This window comes from Myotis nattereri, assembly GCF_964212035.1.
Source record: "Myotis nattereri genome assembly, chromosome: 3".
Lineage (NCBI taxonomy): Eukaryota > Metazoa > Chordata > Mammalia > Chiroptera > Vespertilionidae > Myotis > Myotis nattereri.
This window is the reverse complement of record NC_138077.1, coordinates 199,108,739-199,127,204: the sequence shown is the minus strand read 5'-3', so window position 1 is coordinate 199,127,204 and position 18,466 is coordinate 199,108,739. Positions and strand designations below refer to the sequence as shown.

The window sequence follows — 18,466 nt, the reverse complement described above, 5'->3', positions numbered from 1 at the left end:
CAAAGGTCTGGCTGGCGTAGCACCTCGTGTGCACCCCGTTCACACCCTGCTGGGCAAAGGAGGAAAAGCCAGAGGAGCCTTCGATGACTGGAAACACCAGGTAACAGGACAGGAAGCTCTGCTCAGGCCAGCAGCCACCATTACCTACTTAGGAAGCCTGTGGCTCAAACCACAGCTCCTGGAAAATCCCACGTACCCTGTGACGCAAGCCCCAGGGATGAGCCTGCTCAAGCTGCTGCTTTTCCTGGCCCACTGGGGAGTCGCCAGGGCTGGACCAGGTAGGTCTGCCAATGCCTCTGATGTCTTCGTTCTGTATTATGAACTCAGTGTTTCCCGGAAAGGGGACCCGGCCCTGAGAGGGTCTGCCACGGGCCAGCAGTAGTGTGTGGGTTTTTGACTTCCTGCAGGAAAAATTTCACAACCGGAGTCCAGGTGAATTTTAAAGGATATTTATTAAAGCTGGGGACAAGGAAACAAGGAAGGGCGGGGGAAACGAGCCTAGGCTGGGCTGCTTTGGCTAAGAAGTCAGAAAAAAGGGGGCCTTGGGCTCAGGTTCAGGAGGTTTGGCTGGGACGAACTGCCGCTGCCCTGGCTGCAAGCCTCGCGGAGTCCCTTGCCCTTTAGGAGGTGCAGGCCTGTGGAGGGGGGAAGGGGAGAGGCTGGGTGTGCTCCTGGGACGGAAAGCTGGTGCAGGACCTTCCTTCTGAGGGGTTTTAAAGGCTGGGCACTGAGGGCCGGTCTTATGCTGATGTACCCGAATGCAGTTTATTCTCTTAACTTTATCTGTCCTTAGGTATGGTTGGCAAGTGGCACTACGTGGATTTCTGTTATGTCTCCCCGAGTAGGGTGATTTAAGCCAATCGTTTATTCTTAAGTGTCCTTGGTTTAGGGAAGATAGGATTTACTAGATGGCTGCAAACTGCTTGGCATGTAGATTTTCTAGATGGCAGTATACTGTCTGTCTGTTTTCCTGTCTCACTTTGTCCTGGCTTACGGGCCTGTCTCATCAGGATCGGAGTTGCTGCAAGCTGCTCATAGGAAGCTGGAGGTGCTGCTAAAAATAGCAAGGCATGGAGCTGGGCAGGGAGGCCCCGAGAGAGTTAGTAGGCGGGGTGCGGGGGGGGGGGGGCGGAGGGGGGGTGCCGTCTGAGCCTGAACGTTATACGTGGAGGCGTGGAGGCGACAGCTGGCCAGGGGAGGGACATCGACCTTGCTAAGAGGTAAAGTGGAGACATAAGACCCGGCCCGCTGGTAGAGGAAGACGGTGGCAGGATATGGTGAACTCACTGAACAAATATTGGTTGAGGGTCTGCCATGTACCATGAGCTATTCCAGGAACCGGAAAAGAAAGGAAAACAAGCAAAGCCCCCAGGTCTCCCGAAGCATCCCTTCACCTGGAAAGAAACAACCCCGAAGACATGTGTACATGCATAGCATTCCCGGAGATGACAAGTGTGATGGGAAATAACCAAGCAGAATACAGCGGGTTCCTGCGGGGTGGCCAGAGCAGAGCCGTCGAATAAAGTGGCATTTGAGCAGGGACCTGAGGCCGTGAGAGAAAGAGCCATGTGGACAGCTGGAGAAGAACATTCCAGTAAGAGGAAGGACAGTGCATAGGCCCTGAGCTGAACATGCAGGTGATGTGTGTGAGGATGGGCGAGGAAGCCAGCGTGGCGGGAGCAGAGTGGACACGGAGGGTGGTAGAGATGAGGGCACGGAAGCACGGGGGTGGGGTGAGGCTTGGCACCAGCTCCTGTATAAACTTGCAGACGATGGAAGGCGTCGGAGTGAAATGGAACGCCATTAGAGGGTTTCAGGCAGAGCTGTGATGTGATCCGACATGTAAACGTTTAAAAGGAGCCTCGGGCTGTTCTGAGGAGAGGCTGTAAGGACAGGAAGGCAGGGGAACCAACTCGTGTCTGTCTGCCTGGGACTTTCCTAATTTTGGCGCCTTGGACACTCCTGCAGTCCCGGGCAACGAGAACAGTGGGTCAACCTAGGAAAGGAGAAGCAGCCAAACCAGGGGGAGGCGACTGCCATCATCGAGTGAGAGGGGCGGGCGACTCAGCCTGGGGAGTAGGGCCGGAGGTGGTGGGAGAGGGTCTGTTTCTGAACAAGACTTGCTGACAGACAGCGGGTGTGAGGGAGGAGGGGGCTCCAACTGGAAGGACAGAGGTGTCATTCCCTGATATGAGGGAGGAGGAGACGGCAGTTTGACTGGGGATACGTCCAGTCTGAGATGCCTGTTAGAGGGCTACATTTCCATGCAGTTAGAGGGGGGTCAGTGGGAGGGCGGGACCTGTAGTTTTCCTGCGGATTCTCGCTGCCCTTCTCTGGAGTCCTTTGCATGAAACCTTAGCGATGATCCAGCGCCCTTTCTGCAGCTGCAGAAATTGAGGCCAAGGGGAAGGACCGGCGCAGGGTTCTGCTCCTCGCTTGTCCCTGTGGAGCTAGCTCAGTCCTGGTCAGTCCTCTGGTCATCCACTTCCTCAGACCCTACTCAGGAGCCGCTGAGCGCCTGGGCAAAACAGTCAAGCACTAAGGACAATGTCCAAGAAGAGCTAACATCTGTTTACTGAGCAGTTATGATGGGCCATGCTGGGCCATGCTTGTGCTAGGTGCTTGATATATGCTGTCTTTGTTGTTGTTGTTAAACCTCACCTGAGGATATATATATATTTTTAAATAAATCTTTATTTTCAGATTATTACAGTTGTTCCTCTTCCCCCCCTCCCTATAGCTCCCCTCCACCCAGTTCCCACCCCACCCTCTGCCCTTACCGCCCCCCACTGTCCTCATCCATAGGTGTACGATTTTTGTCCATCTTTTCCCACACCCCAACACCCCTTTCCCCCCCAAGAATTGTCAGTCCACTCCCTTTCTATGCCCCTGATTCTATTATATTCACCAGTTTACTCTGTTCATCAGATTTTTTATTCACTTGATTTTTAGATTCACTTGTTGATAAATATGTAATTGTTGTTCATAATTTTTATCTTTACTTTCTTCTTCTCCTTCTCCTTCTCCTTCTCCTTCTCCTTCTCCTTCTCCTTCTCCTTCTCCTTCTCCTTCTCCTTCTCCTTCTCCTTTCTTCTTCTTCTTCTTCTTTTTAAATATGGAACGCTTCACGAATTTGCATGCCATCCTTGGGCAGGGGCCATGCTAATCTTCTCTGTATCGTTCCAATTTTAGTATATGTGCTGCCGAAGCGAGCACTCTTCTTCCTCTTCTTAAAGGATACCTTTCAGCATTTCATATAATACTGGTTTGGTGGTGGTGAACTCCTTTAGCTTTTTCTTATTAGTGAAGCTTTTTAACTGACCTTCAATTCTGAATGATAGCTTTGCTGGATAAAGTAATCTTGGTTGTAGGTTCTTGCTATTCATCACTTTGAATATTTCTTGCCACTCCCTTCTGGTCTGCATAGTTTCTGTTGAGAAATCAGCTGACAATCTTATGGGTACTCCCTTGTAGGTAACTGTCTTTCTCTTGCTGCTTTTAAGATTCTCTCGTTGTCTTTTGCTCTTGGCATTTTAATTATGATGTGTCTTGGTGTGTGTGGTCCTCTTTGGATTCCTTTGGTTTGGGGTTCTCTGTGCTTCCTGGACTTGTAAGTCTATTTCGTTCACCAGATAAGGGAAGTTTTCTGTCATTATTTCTTCAAATGGGTTTTCAATATCTTGCTCTCTCTCTTCTTCTGGCACCCCTATAATTCGGATGTTGGGATGCTTGAAGCTGTCCCAGAGGCTCCTTACACTATCTTGATATTTTTGGATTCTTTTTGCTTTTTGCTTTTCCGGTTGGGTATTTTTTACTTCTTCGTATTTCAAGTCTTTGACTTAATTCTTGGGATCCTCTTGTCTGCTGTTGGATCTCTGTATATTATTCTTTATTTCAGTCAGTGTATGCTTAATTTCTAGTTGGTCCTTTTTCATATCCTTGAGGGTCTCACTAAATTTATCGGTGGTTTCTAGAAAATTCTTGAAAAACCTTATAACTGTGGTTTTGAACTTTATATCCAGTAGTTTGCTTTCCTCCATTTCTGTCATTTGTGATCTGTTTCTTTGTCTCCGTATTTTTTATGCTTCCCTGTGTTGATAGAGTGGCTTTGTGTGCTAGGTGTCCTATAGGGCCCAGTGGCTCAGCCTCCCCAATTACCTGAGGTGGACACTCTTGGTGCACCCCTCTGTGGGCTGTGTGCACAGTCCTGTTGTAGTTAAGCCTTTATTATTGTAATTATCACTGGGAGGAGTTGACCTCCAGGCCAATTGTCTGTGAGAATCAGCTGTGTCTACAGTGGGAGAACTTCTGTGCTGAAGACACCCTTCCGGGGGAAGACTTGCTTCAGTGGGGCTTTGGTACTCACTGAGTCTGCCCACTGAGTGTGTCCCTTATGGATCTGAGGAGTTGTAATTGGATGGTCCCAATCTGACCACTGGGCACACAGGCTCTTGGATTGCTAAGGAGGTGCTAATTTAGCCTCTGCCTGAGGCTACCCAGCAGGAGCTACAGAGAGATCTGCAGATTCCTCTTCCTTGTTTGGGATTTGGAGGTGCCCAGATGAGGCCCAGCTGTGAAGCAATGCAAGCTTCTGTGGGGCCTTGAGCCTTCTTTTGGATGTTCTGGGTCTCTCTGACCCAGCTGCAGTTTGTTAGGTAATTTTCAGATTGCAAAGGCCCAGGGCATTCATATGCAAAAGCCTCTGCTAGCAGCTTGGGTGGGGCAGGGTCTCAGGGAGTCAACAGGGTGGAGCAAACAGCTATGGCTGCTCCTCAGTCCTGCCCTAAGAGGTCCTGTGTCTCAGTGTCCTGGTAATCGCTGCAAGCACCTCTGAAAGAAAGCTGCCCTCGAGTTCCGAGTTCCGCCCAATGCCAGACAGTCCAGGTTCTCCCCGTATGAGTCTGGGTCCCCAGGGACTTGCCCAGAACTCAGGAGTCAGGGCTGTAGGGAGCTTGTGCCTCCCTCCCGATTGCAAAAGACACCGGCGTCCTCAGTTGCCAGCCCCTTTTCGCGCGCTCCAGCCTCCATACCTCTGCACTTTATTCCACACCTCCTCTGAGTCTCAGTGTGCTTTTCTCTTTCCTTCTAGTTGTAGAACTTTCACTCAGCCAGCCTTCCTGTGGTTCTGGATGATGTCTGTTTTGTCTTTTAGTTGTATTTTTGAAGTGGTTGTGCGAGGCAGCAATATCAGGTGTTTACCTATGACGCCATCTTGCTTTCTCTCCAGGATATATTTTTAAAATTGATTTTTAGAGAGTGGAAGTGGGGAAGGGAGAGAGAGAGAGCACGCGCGCGCGCGAGAGAGAGACGTTCATGCGAAAGAGGCACATAGATTGGTTGCCTCCCGCATCCTGATTCCAGCCAGGGATTGAGCCTGCAACTGAGATACATGCCCTTGACTGGAATCGAACCTGCAACCCTTCAGTCTGTGGGCCGATGCTCTAACCAGTTAGCCACACCCACCAGGGCTCATGTTGCTTTTAAAATGATTTCTTGCCCAGGGGAGGGATAAGGAATTGTTTGGACAGTCATTTACACCTTAGTGTGAACAAGTTTCTGCTTCTTTCTTGAGACCAGATTTAGATCCAGAAAGGTGGGTAAAAGCTATGACTCACCAGGGAGGAAAAGTCAAGAAGTGGTGATCAGGGGCCAGACTTCACCCTCCAGCCTGCCCCTTGGCTTGGGTGGTGCCTGGCTCTCCAACCCTGAAAGCAGCAGCAGCCGGACACAGAGGCCCAGTTTCCTGAGGGTTGGGCGGGTGTTGACTGTTGGCTCTGAGCGACACAGGAAATGGAGGCCGAAGTGGTAGCAATGGTGAAGGGTGAGGAAATCCCAGGCCTCACCCTTGTTTTAGCCAGAAACAGGATTTGGGGCAGCGGCCAACTCTGTTCAATAAACATCATTGAAACTACATCAGGCTTGGTACGGGGTACGGAAAGCGAACCCACTCCGTGTAGCCTGTTTCTCTGGGTTCCCTTCTCTCTATTGCACCAAGAGATTATTGGCATTTCAGCCTCCCTTGGTTTGGAGCTGCGACCAGGTTTCATTTGACCACTTCAGCAAACAGGACGCCTCTCAGTGGCCTGACCTGCCGCCCTGCATCTAGAACCACCGAGCACACCCACAGGAGGAATCCAGCCCAATCTGAAACCACATTCCTTCTTTTCTGGCCTAACATTATGTCCACATCTACTCCCCAGGTTTTTGATGGTATTAATTAGCAAGATCTTACAACACATTTGGTAAGCCTTCTCCTAGGTCAGATTTCTTTTTTTGGAGAATGGAAGGGAGGGAGTGAAGCGGGGGGAGTCGGTTGGTTGCGTCCCACACACCCCCAAATGGGGCCTGGGGCCAGGGATCGAACCTGCAACCCAGGTATGTGCTCTTGACCGGGAATCAAACCTGAGATACTTTGGTGCTCAGGCCAATGCTCTAACCATTGAGCACACCAGCCAGTGCCAGGTCTGATTTTTGTATTTCCCTGGAGCATGATAAAATCTGGCTCTACTAATAATTATGGGCTCAGAGAGGTGAAGAAACTTGCCCAAGATCACACCTAGTATGCTTGCTTAACCCTGACCCTCCCTGACCTTTGCTTTAAGATAAGCACTTTCCTTAGAACCCCCAAAGGTTTCTGAGGGTCATGCCTCAGCCCAATCCCTCATGCTGATGCTGGGGATGCTGAGGTGGGGAGATGGAGAGGGACTTGTCAAAGGTCACAGGTCAGGGTCAGAGAAGCCTGTGCTCCGCTCCACTCAGTGCCTCCCTGGGCAAATCCTGTGGCCCAGTCTCCCTCCCTCCCTCCCTCCCTTCCTTTCTCTCTCTCTCTATCTCTTTTCTTTCTTTCTTTCTTTCTTTCTTTCTTTCTTTCTTTCTTTCTCTCTCTTTCTTTCTTTCTTTCTTTCTTAAATATATATTTTCATTGATTTCAGAAAGGAAGGGAGAGGGAGAGAGAAACGTCAATGATTAGAGAGAATCATTGATCGGCTGCCTCCTGCACGCCCCACACTGGAGATCAAGCCCGCAACCCGGGCTTGTGCCCGACTGGGAACTAAACCATGACCTCCTGGTTCTTGGGTCTACGTTCAATCACCAAGCCACGCCGGCCAGGCTCTGTCTTTCTTTTTGTAATATTTATTTTAGAGAGAGAAACACGATGTGAGAGAGAAACATTGATCAGTTGCCTCCCATACCTGCTTCCACCGGGGATCAAACCTGCAACCTGGGTATGTGCCCTGGCCAGGAATCAAATCAGTGACCCTTCTGGTGCATGGGCTGACACTCAACCAACTGAGCCACATCGACCTGGGCCCCTGGTCCATTTTCTCTGGACCCTTTCAGCTGTACCACCTCTCCTCCTCCAGCTCCTGGCTCTCCCACTGCCTCCCCAGGCGGGCTCGGGAGGGCTCAGGCGGGCTCAGGAGGGCCCAGGAGGGCCTGGCATTGAGAAGGGTCTCCTCTCCCCTGCAGGGAGGTTCTGGCACATCTCTGACCTGCACCTGGACCCTGACTACAAGGTGTCCACAGACCCCCTCCAGGTCTGCCCCTCAGCTGGCTCCAGGCCGGTGTACAACTCGGGCCCCTGGGGTGACTACCTCTGTGATTCTCCCTGGGTCCTCATCAACTCCTCCATCTACGCCATGAAGGAGATCGAGCCGGAGCCAGACTTCATCTTCTGGACAGGGTGAGAGCCGACATAACAGCTACCTTCCACTGGGTTTCTGCCGCCTGCCACCTGGCACCTTCCTGCCCCGTCCCCCTTAGTCCTCATCTGAAGCTCAAAGGGACCCTGGGCGTGGCTGATTCCAAAGCCTGTGCCCTCGCCCTCCGTGTCCCGGCCTCAGCAGAGTGCAGTGTGGCTGCACGACCAAGGGTGATCCTGAGTGGGGGGGTGAAAGGATTAAGGAAAAGACAGACAAGAGAATAATAGCTGGGTCTCAGTGGGACGCTGCCTCCCTGATGAGGAGACAACGACAGCGCCCACAAGCCGTGTCTTTATTTTATAGCAGGTGTCACGAGGCAAAGCAGGGGCGTGATCACGTTGTTTACAGCATTCTCGTGAGCTCCAACCCCACTCAACTACATGCACCTGAACTCTAGCACAAGCCACGTGGGGCTACGTGTTCAGACCATAGGTTCAAGCTTACAACCATAGCTGTTGGCTATAACTGTGCTGGGGGGGCCCTGACCTCCAGCTGGGACTTGCACGTGGCCATGAGAGGACCCTGTCCTTTCATTAGTCCGAGGCTTGGACCTGCCCAAACACCGCAACCGCGCCCCACAGTGCAGCTCTCACTGTGGCTGGGACAAGGCCATGGCTTGCCTGGGCATGTGGAGAACTCCCCCATTTTAGGTTGGGGGATGAATACTGCAGCCACTCCCACTGGGGTTTAGGGACTGCAAGCCCTAAAGATCCAAATGCAGAAACAGGAGAAGGTAGGTGCCATTATTATTCCTATTTTACAGATGAGCTGATGGGGGCTCAGAGAGTTTAAATAACCAGCCAAGGATCCACAGCAGGTCAATGGCAGAGCCATTGGGTTTGAACTCTGTCCTATGTGACTCCCAACTTCAGCCTGGCCATACCTCAGTTCCATGGCCTCTTTTCTTACAGCAGAGTCCCCCCACCCGCCGTACCCCTTTTCTCATTCCCCATCCTGAGCTGCCCACACCAAACTGGCTTGGCGGTGTTTTGCAGGGACGACACCCCTCACGTGCCCAACGAGAGGCTGGGAGAAGCAGCTGTGCTGAAAATTGTGGGACGCCTGACCAACCTCATCAGAGAGGTCTTCCCGGGTGAGAGCCTGCCATAAGTCCTCCACAGCATTCCCTGAACCCCAGGGTGCCATGCGACAGTAGCAGTGAGGGGTAAAGCCATGGGACAGTAGCGGCCTTCATCCATGACAATAATGGCTGTGGGAAAGTTCTGTGCCAGGCACTTCCAACAGCCCTGCAGGGAACATGAGAGCTAATTGGCCTACGGATACACACAGACTTATTCATGGAAATGATGGGAGAATCACTGATTGGCTGCTTCCTACACACCCCACACTGGGGATCCAGCCAGCAGCCTGACATGTGCTCTGACCAGGAATTGAACCGTGAGCTCCTGGTTCATAGGTCGATGCTCAACTACTGAGCCACGCTGGCTGAGCTAGAAGGTTTTCCAGTTTATCATACACTTGTACATTTGCTGAATTTCCTAATATCCAAGATGCCATCGACTGTAAGATGCATCATTTTATGTAGAGTGGTGAACACAGATGTAGAAGGCTTGCCGACCCAGCCCCTTCCAGGCCCTGCCACGCACTAGCTGGACCTATTTCTCCCTGGGAAAAATAAATACTGGTACCTGCCCAGAGGATTGCTGTGAGGATTAAAGAAGCCAACCCATTCACTCATTTTTTCCATCAACAAATATGTATTGAGCGTCTACTATGGGTGACACAAGTTTAGGGGTAGGGGACTTGGCGGTGGAACAAGACGTCAGGTCATGACCTCATGGAGCTTGTAAGGAGCTTCCAAAAAGTCTGACCCATAGAAGCAGCAAAAAGAGGGAGGGATCCTCTCCCTTCTCTTCTGCCCTTGAGATTCCAGGAATTCGTGTTTTTCTTAAATGGATCTTTAATGGCTGCCAGCATTTATTTCAGAGAGGTGAGGTTTTTCCCGGCAGTTACAATGATGGCTTCCTGCTTTGTGAACAATTCCTGGTGAGAATTCTATAACTTCCTCCTTTTTGCAGAGCTCTCAAGACCTGGCAGGCTATACAGGACAAAGGGTTTGTTAGAGGCATTTCCCCAACTGAGAATGGGAGGCTCCCTGGGGTGAGCCAAGCTCATATAAGGAAAATGCCCTGCCCTGAACTCAGAGGAGTCTTTATTTATCATCAAATATTTATTGAACAACTACTACCTGCCAGACACAGTGGTAAAATAAAAGTGGGGATGAGGCTGACAGCCTCCCCTCCCCTCCCCTCCTAGGCTCACTCACAGGCCACTTCCTCTAGGAGGCCTTCCCCCGACTCCACCACTCCTGTTACACACTCCCACAGCAAGTGGCTCTTCCTTTTTCGTAACAGCCACACACCTCTCGTTGCCCAATACCTGTCAACCTGCTGCAATGCAAAGCCTCTGGGACTGGGACTGGGTGCCTGGTACCAGGTCTACATGTCGGTACAAACGAGGTGCTCAGTGAATACTTTTGTTTCATGAGTGAAACTCCCAAGGCCTCCCGGAGTGAACCAGACCGTTTCCCTCACAGTAAGATGGCCCCGGAATTGACAAGAACAAGGAACACTAAATACGAAGTGTCCTTTTTAGAAAAATGTTTATTTTTATAGCTTTCAGAGAGGAAGGGAGAGGGAGAGATAAAAACATCGATGAGAGAGAATCAACAATTGGCTGCTATCTGCACGCCTCACACTGGGGATCGAGCCTGCAACTCGGGCACGTGCCTTGACCGGGAGTTGAACTGTGAACTCCTGGTCCAGAGTTCAATGCTCAACCGCTGAGCCACACTGGCCGGGCTAGCTTTCTCCTTCTCAGTTGATGCTTCCTCTCTGACCAGAAAACTTTCTGCTGGGAATGGGGTTAGGGCCCAGGATCAGAGAACTCACCGCTCCTCCTTCCCAGGTCTCAGCAAAGTTCAGCGAGATTCTATTAAATGAAGTTTTCTGTTTATCTCTGTATTTTCCTCCTCTGTGGGTTTCTTCTCATTGCTCTTCTCCATAAGCTCTGATGGCCAATGGCCAACTGGAAATGATTAACTCAAAGTGCTTTCCCATATATATTTTTATATTTTTCCTTCCCTTCCCAGATACTAAAGTATACGCTGCTTTGGGAAATCATGACTTTCACCCCAAAAGCCAGCTCCCAGCAGGGAGCAACAGCATCTACAATCAGATAGCAGAACTATGGAGACCCTGGCTCAATAATGAATCCATTGCTCGCTTCAAAGAAGGTACTAATTCCATTTGCTACTATACGCACCCATTGTACACCAAGGTCTAATCTAATTCATCTTTACCACATCCCCACGAGATCGGTACTGATTTTATCCCTATTTTATAGATAAGGAGACTGAGGTTTAAAGATACCAAATCACTTGGCCAACGTCACCCCTTAGAGGAGGCAGACGTGATAGCAGAACCCATACTCTTAACCCCACGGCACTAATGGGGATGAGCAGTGAATATTATTGAGAGTTTATTGTGTGCCAAGCACTACCCTCAGTGCGTTATTAGACTCCTTGCAAATACACTAGGAAAAAGCAGTGATCTTCAATTCAGTTCAAGGAGGGTTTCTCAACCTTGTCACTATTGACATTTGGGACAGAATGGCTTTGTAGGGGGAGCTGTGCTGTGAACTGTAGGCTGTTTAGCAGCACTTCTGGCCTCTACCCCTAGGTGCCAGTAACACCCCCAGTTGCAATGCCAAAAAAATGTCTCTAGACATTGCCAAATGCTCCCTGGGGGACAAAGATCACCTGGTTGAGGACAACTGACCCAAAGACAGCCTGCCCAAGGTAACCCCATTCCTCTTCCTGTTCCTCAGTTCCCTGCTGCTGGGGCTCCCCATTGGTCAGTCCAACCAGAAGCCTGTGGCACGGAAGCTCATTGGCTTAGTTCACATAGGTCAGCTCCTAGGGCAAAGAGCCGAGTGGAGAAGGGTTGATGATGCATCTGGAGGGGCAAACACACCTCATTGTTATCACCATGATACGATGAGGAAGCTGAGACAGAGAGTTAGGTAACTTTCCCAAGTTGCACAGCTAATAAGTGATAGAAGCAGGATTTGAACCAACGTAACCTGACTCCAGAGCCTTACGTCTTAACCCATGATGCCCATCTTATGGGAAAGATGGGAAGGGAGTATTAAGGGAGGGAGGAAGTGGGAGGGTAAAGGGGGGCTGAGGTGTGTTTAGTCAGAGGCAGAGGGCCCCTTCATATTTCCCCTGGCTGTGATGTCCTAGGTGCGTTCTATTCTGAGAAGTTGCCGGGGACGACTGGGCGCATTGTGGTCCTCAACACCAATCTGTACTATACCAGCAATGAGCAGACGGCCAGCATGGCTGACCCTGCCCAGCAGTTCCAGTGGCTGGAAGACATGCTGAGCAACGCGTCCAGAGCTGGGGAAAAGGTAAGGGCTCCTACCTCCTCCGCCTCCCTCTCTCACTCTGGAATCACTTCTTGAATGAGTCTCCCACCTCTGCACAAATTCATCTATTCTTTGCAGATTGGAGTGGGGAACCTTTTTCTGCCAAGGGCCATTCGGATACTTATAACATCATTTGCGGGCTGTACAAAATTATCAACTTAAAAATTAGCCTGTTATATTTGGTTAAACATTTAATTAACTCAGCCCCAATGCCTTGGAAGAGCCAGACCAAATGATTTCACGGGCCTATATGGCCCGCGGGCCAGACGTTCTCTACCCCTGACAGAGGGTCTTTATCAGCCTGGCACCAGGAGGGGGGTTTGTCCATCCTCAGAACAGCCTGTGAGTCTGGGACCCCAATGCCCACTGCAGATGTGAGGCTCGCGAGGGGTGGTGATGATCCCAAGTCACACAGTAAGTGGTGGGGCCAAGACCAGAACCCCTGACTCCAAGTCCAGTGCTCTTTTCACTTCTGCCACACTCCACGGCTGCAGACCACATTGTGGGCTAGACTTCAAGGGGTTGCCCTGCCCTGTGGGGAAGCACGGGACTTGGTTGGAATGCCTGTAAGGAGGATTCTCTGAAAGGTCGGGGGCCTCTGGGGGGACATTGCCGAAGGCGGCAGCCCCTACCTTGACTTTTCCAAACAAGTCCTATCCCCTGGGGTGTTTTATTAGAATCTCTATGCTTAGTCTTTAAAGACCGGACCTTGTAGAAGCATATACCTTCTCAAGGATACTTACCGTACTGATTGTATCTAGAGGTTAATTTTAGTTCAAGCTGTCGTTACAATAAAAAGCTAAAGAAGCAGGCAATCAGGGCTATTTTAGTTGCTAAAGCTAAACAGTCCCTTAGCCTTCTCTTTTACAGAAATGTGTGTCAGAGTACTCTGTTCATCTCTCAGGGTCTGCTGGTCAGCCCTGGCACTGCCCTTGAGGTGTGTCCAGCTAGTCTGCTAGGCTGGCAGCTCCCCGAGGACTGGTCCTGTGTCTCATTTGCTTGAGTCCCTGCATGGAACAGCAGCACCTCCCAGCAGGATTTCATGGCTGGTGCTTCTGAGCACTCACTGTGCATTATCTCATTTAACTCTCAAAGCTCCACCAGTTAGGTGCTATTCCCGATGACAAAACTGAAGCTCATGCCGAAACCGGTTTGGCTCAGTGGATAGAGCCTTGGCCTGCGGACTGAGAGGTCCCGGGTTCGATTCCGGTCAAGGGCATGTACCTGGGTTGTGGGCACATCCCCAGTGGGAGATGTGCAGGAGGCAGCTGATCGATGTTTCTCTCTCATCGATGTTTCTAACTCTCTATCTCTCTCCCTTCCTCTCTGTAAGAAATCAATAAAATATATGAAAAACAAACAAAAAAACAACAACAAAAAACTGAAGCTCACGGGGGCTGAGGGGGTAAGAGATCAACCAAAGGACTTGTATGCATGCATATGAGCATAACCAATGGACACAGACAGTAGGGGGGTGAGGACATGTGCTGGGGGGTGGGAGTGGCTGGGGAGAGGTCAATGGAGGGAAAAGGAGACTCATGTAGTCTCCCGCTGGTAGACGCCAAAGTTCATTCTCCTAGTTGCCCTCTCCCTCACCCCCATTCTGCTTCTTGCCGTGGTGGCCAAGGGTCCAGGTGTTGTTAGCTGAGTGATTCAGGGAATGGAAGATGCGATCACACATGAACATTTAGCATGTGCTACGCAGTCATGCAGGGCAGGCTCCGTGACAGCGCCCAGCTCTCCAAGAGACCAGTCTGCGAGGATCAGGAAGGTTTCAGGAGGAGGTGTCCTTTGAACTGGGTTTTGAAGTCTGAGTAGGATTACAGACATGAAATTAAAAAGGGCACTCCAGGTGGCAGGCACAGCATGGGCAAAGCAGAGGTGGGAAGCATGTGTATATTACAGGGTACAGAGAACACTGGAATCTGCCCGGAAGAGGGAAAGCAGCGGGGGTGCACTTGAACCTGTCTGCTTGCCTTTGGGGAGATGGGCAGGTTTTGAGAGGTGGAAATGAAGGGCTGGGGAGGGCATCTCTGAGCCCCTCCTGGCACGCCTTCCTCGTAGGTGTACATCATTGGCCACGTGCCCCCGGGGTTCTTTGAGAAGAAAGGGAACAAAATGTGGTTCCGGGAGGGATTCAACGAGAAGTACCTGAAGGTGGTCCAGAAGCACCATCGAGTCATCGCAGGGCAGTTCTTCGGGCACAACCACTTGGACAGCTTTCGGATGTTCTATGATGATGCAGGTACTCAACCTGGAGGGCGCCTGCCAGCCTCCCTCCCTCCCCTCACCAGCCTCTCACAGTCCCATTGTCTCTCTCCTAAAAGGTGCCCCCATCAGTGTCATGTTCCTTACACCTGGAGTCACCCCATGGAAAACCACATTACCTGGAGTGGTCAATGGGGCCAACAATCCAGGCATCCGAGTGTTCGAATACGACCGAGACACGCTGAGCCTGCAGGTCAGGAGCCCTGGGTCTGCTGGGGCTGGAGGAGGTGGGAGGGAGGGAGGCAGGCAGGGCCCTAAACACATCACCATCCTGAATTCTTTCCCAGCGAATCCACACTCTAACGACCACTGAATCTCAGGAAGGTCACGTTACTTCCCTCCTGCTAGAACTCAGGACCAGACACCCCTGGTGCTAGCTCCAAATCCTGCCACCACATCAGGTCATTTCTTCTTCCCCAAATCTCCCTTCGCCCCGGATCATTGCCACAGGCCTCCTACCGAATTTCTCTGCCTCCAGCACTGCCCTGCGGTAGCTCACCTGCTACTTACTACAGAAGAGATTAATCTTTTTAAAGCACTTGTCTCTCTCCTGCTCAATAACCTTCAGTGGCTCCCCAGTGTCCCCAAGATAAGATGAATCTCCTCAGCCTGGTATTCAAGTGTGCCCGCAGGCCCACTGCCCACACGTCTGTCCTCTCTACACCGATTACACTGCAACTAATGCAGGTTCCCAACTCATCAAGCAGCCTGTCACCTCCTGGGATGTGCTTGTGATGACTGAAATGACAAAGAAACATTATTCCTTAATTTATTCAACAAACTATTAATGATCTTCTATGTGCCAGGCCGGTGTGCTAAGCACAGGAGATACCTAAGTGAACACAATAAAGTCGCTGCTTTCCTGGAGCTGACATCCTTACAGGAGTAAACAACTAAGTCACGTCAAGTACGGCATGAGAGACGTGCTAAGGAGAAAAGAAAACAGCGAAGAGGCAGGTGGTGACGATGGTCATAGAGTGTGTGTGCCGTTATAGGTGTGGCAGGAAAGTGTCACGGACAGGATGACATTTCAATCCCGAGTAAACTGACGGAGCGAGCCATGTGAGCATCTGGTGGAGGAAGAGCCAGTCTTTTGCCCTGGGGTGGGAGTGTGCCTGGTGTGTTAGAAGAGCAAGGAGGCCACTGTGGCCACAGTGGGAGGCACGAGGAGAGAGTGGGAGGGACAAGGTTAGATCACGCAGGCCATGAGTAGGAGGACTCTGGATTTGGAAGGTTTGGGGCAGAAGAATTAAATATGCTGACTTACAAAATTTACAAAACCACCATGTCTGCTGTGCAGAGAACAGGCTGTAGAGGTCAAGGGCAGAAGCAGGAGGACGAGACAGGAGGTGACTGCACCAACCACGAGAGGTGATGGTGCTGTGGGCCAGGGTGGTAGCAGGGGGTGGTGAGACGTGCCAGATCCTGGATATATTGTGACGGCGGAGCAGACAGGATTTGCTGGTGGATTGGACGAGGGGTGCGAGGAAAGAGGAATCCAGGAGGATGCCAAGGCTTTGGTCTGAAAACCTGGAAGGAGGAAGTTGCTGTTGACTGCAATGGGATCACTGCAGGAGCAAGTTTCGGAGGGAAGACCAGAAAATTGGTTTTGGGCCTGTTAGCGTCAGGATGTCTAAGTGGCGTGCAAGTGAAAATGCCGAGGGAGGAGGCAGCTGGAGTCCCAGGAAGAGGTGGGTACTGAGATTTAATCTGGGAGTTGAGAAATGCCATTTAAAACACCGACTGGGTAAGATAACCTCGGTCCTTGATTCTGGAGTGAATGAAGATGGAGAAGAGGGCTGAGGATTTTGAAGAGTGTGATCTCTTGTCACATGGGCACTCAGAGGGCTCTCTTCAGCAAGAGGAATCAGAGGCTGGGACTCCCTCCTCCTCCCTGCACCTGGCCCCACCCACGATGGGCGGTTCGACGCAATGTGAGAGGTCGAAGTTCTAGCCTGGGCACCAACATGCCTGATCAGCGGTTCTCAACCTGTGGGTCGCGACCCCTTTGGAGGTCAAACGACCCTTTCACAGGGGTTGCCTAACACCATTGGAAAACACATATATAATTACATATTGTTTTTGTGATTAATCACTATGCTTTAATTATGTTCAATTTGTAACCATGAAATTGGGGGTCACCACAACGTGAGGAACTGTATTAAAGGGTCGCAGCATTAGGAAGGTTGAGAACCACTGCCTTACATCCTTCTCAGGGAGGGAGTCAGACACATGCGGGTTTGAATCTTGGCTCTGCCACTCAGGAGCTGTTGACCTCCATGGGCCTCCCTTGCTTCCTCTGTAAAGGGGAGGCAGGAAATACCATGCATACATGGCAGCTCCTCTAACCCCACCTCTAGTGACCTGAAGCAGATCCACAGATTTAAGTGGAAAATGTTGGACAGATAAACCCTTCCAGATTCTAGTCCTGAAGATGCACCTGAGTCCTAGGGGTCTTGGGTGTATCCCAAGCCTCCAGTCAACCACAATTCTATAGCCCATCTCAGCCAGGCACTCCGTCCGACTTCTTTTAAGTTGCTTTTTATCCATTTATTCTATAAATGTTTATTGAGCATCTTCTGTGTACCTGGAAGCTTGCTGGGACAGAGAATGCACAGGCCAGGGGGTCAACCACCTGGTTCCACTCCTGCCTTGGCCACTGAACACCTGTAGGACCCTGGGCAAAGAAATTAACCTCTTTAGGACTCAGTTTCTTCATCTGTGAAATGGGGGTGATAAGCACGGTTACTTCATCAGATTCTCTCTCTCTCTCTCTCTCTCTCTCTCTCTCTCTCTCTCACACACACACACACACACACACACACACACACACACACACACATCTGGTAAGTAGTAAATGGTCATTAACTAATAGCAGTCATTATGGAGGGTGGGGGCAAAGGCAAGGTGCAGGATTGGGCGTGGAAGCAGACAGTTGTCCATAGCCGGCCTCCTGCCCCCTCTCCAGGACATGATGACTTACTTCATGAACCTGAGCCAGGCGAACGCGCAGGGAACAGCGCGCTGGGAGCTCGAGTACCAGCTGACCAAGGCCTTCACGGTGCCCGATGCCAGCGCCCGCTCCATGCACGATGTGCTGGGCCGCATCGCCAGCGACCAGGGCACGCTGCAGCGCTACTACGTCTACAACTCGGTCAGCCTCGACACGCGGGCCTGCGACGAGATCTGCCGCGCCGAGCACGTGTGCGCGCTGCGCGAAGTGGCCTTGGACTCGTACACCACCTGCCTGCGCGGCCCCGCCGCTGCTCCCGGGCCCGGGCTCGGGCTCCCGCTCCTGCTGGCCGCGCAGCTAGGCCTGAGCGCGTTGCTCGCGTGGTGACCCGGGGTGCCGCCCGCTGGATCGCTGGGCGTGCCTTCCTCTGGGTGCATTGGGGCCGGCGCCACCCACTGAGGGCTGGACTTTTTCATTTTCCCGGCGTTCGCAGAGTGAACGGGGGTGGGGCAGCCGGATCAGGAAAGAAGCCCAAAGACCCTACCAAGCTCATTCCTTCCAAGTTTCCCGTTTTACAGTATTAAAAAGGCTCATGATGTGTCTCATTATGTGCATTACCCTGTCAATATGTAAACAGTGTTGAAGGCAACTCCCTGGCCGTTAGTGAAAGTCCCCCCACGGCTAATGGGAGTAAAGTGAGCCGCTAGGGCGATGCGCCTTGTCGGTCCTGGGCCCTCGGTCTCCCCGGCACAGGCCCGAACCCGAGGCGCACTTTCAGCTCAGGAAGTCCCGCAGGCTGGGATCAAAATAGGCCTCTCTGCGTTGCAATGTGAGAGGTCGCAGTTCTAGCTGGGCACTCACCTCCGGGCCATTTTCGCCCTCGTGGACCCACAGGGGCCTCCAGTGCAAACACTCGGCAGTGAGTGAGAAGCTGATAAGCTGCAGGCGGCGCACCTGGCCGGCCGCCTGCAGCGCGGCTGGGAACCCCTGCGCCGCCGGCCTCGCCCCGGGGTGGGGGCGGGGCTCGGACCACCTGGGGCGGGGCCTGCGGGCCTCGCTCCGCCCCGGACAGGGCGGGCCGGGGAAGTCC

The 18,466-nt window shown here is 51.7% G+C and overlaps 1 protein-coding gene across 1 annotated transcript; it reads left to right on the top strand.

Annotated features, from left to right (window-relative positions):
- SMPDL3B (sphingomyelin phosphodiesterase acid like 3B) lies at window positions 1–17,989 on the top strand. The gene is made up of 8 exons (XM_081087599.1): window positions 1–278; window positions 7,471–7,684; window positions 8,699–8,796; window positions 10,816–10,959; window positions 11,971–12,137; window positions 14,220–14,400; window positions 14,483–14,616; window positions 17,392–17,989. The coding sequence occupies exons 1-8, from the start codon at window positions 218–220 to the stop codon at window positions 17,761–17,763; spliced, it is 1,371 nt and encodes a 456-aa protein (XP_080943725.1). The 5' UTR covers window positions 1–217; the 3' UTR covers window positions 17,764–17,989.
- Window positions 17,990–18,466: the final 477 nt, after the last annotated feature.

Excerpts from the sequence above, each read along its gene's own strand:
- SMPDL3B (XM_081087599.1), top strand. The coding sequence starts at position 218 with ATGAGCCTGCTCAAGCTGCTGCTTTTCCTGGCCCACTGGGGAGTCGCC. Across the intron at positions 7,685-8,698 it reads GACTTCATCTTCTGGACAGG|GGACGACACCCCTCACGTGC; the intron begins GTGAGAGCCGAC and ends GGTGTTTTGCAG. Across the intron at positions 10,960-11,970 it reads CATTGCTCGCTTCAAAGAAG|GTGCGTTCTATTCTGAGAAG; the intron begins GTACTAATTCCA and ends GTGATGTCCTAG.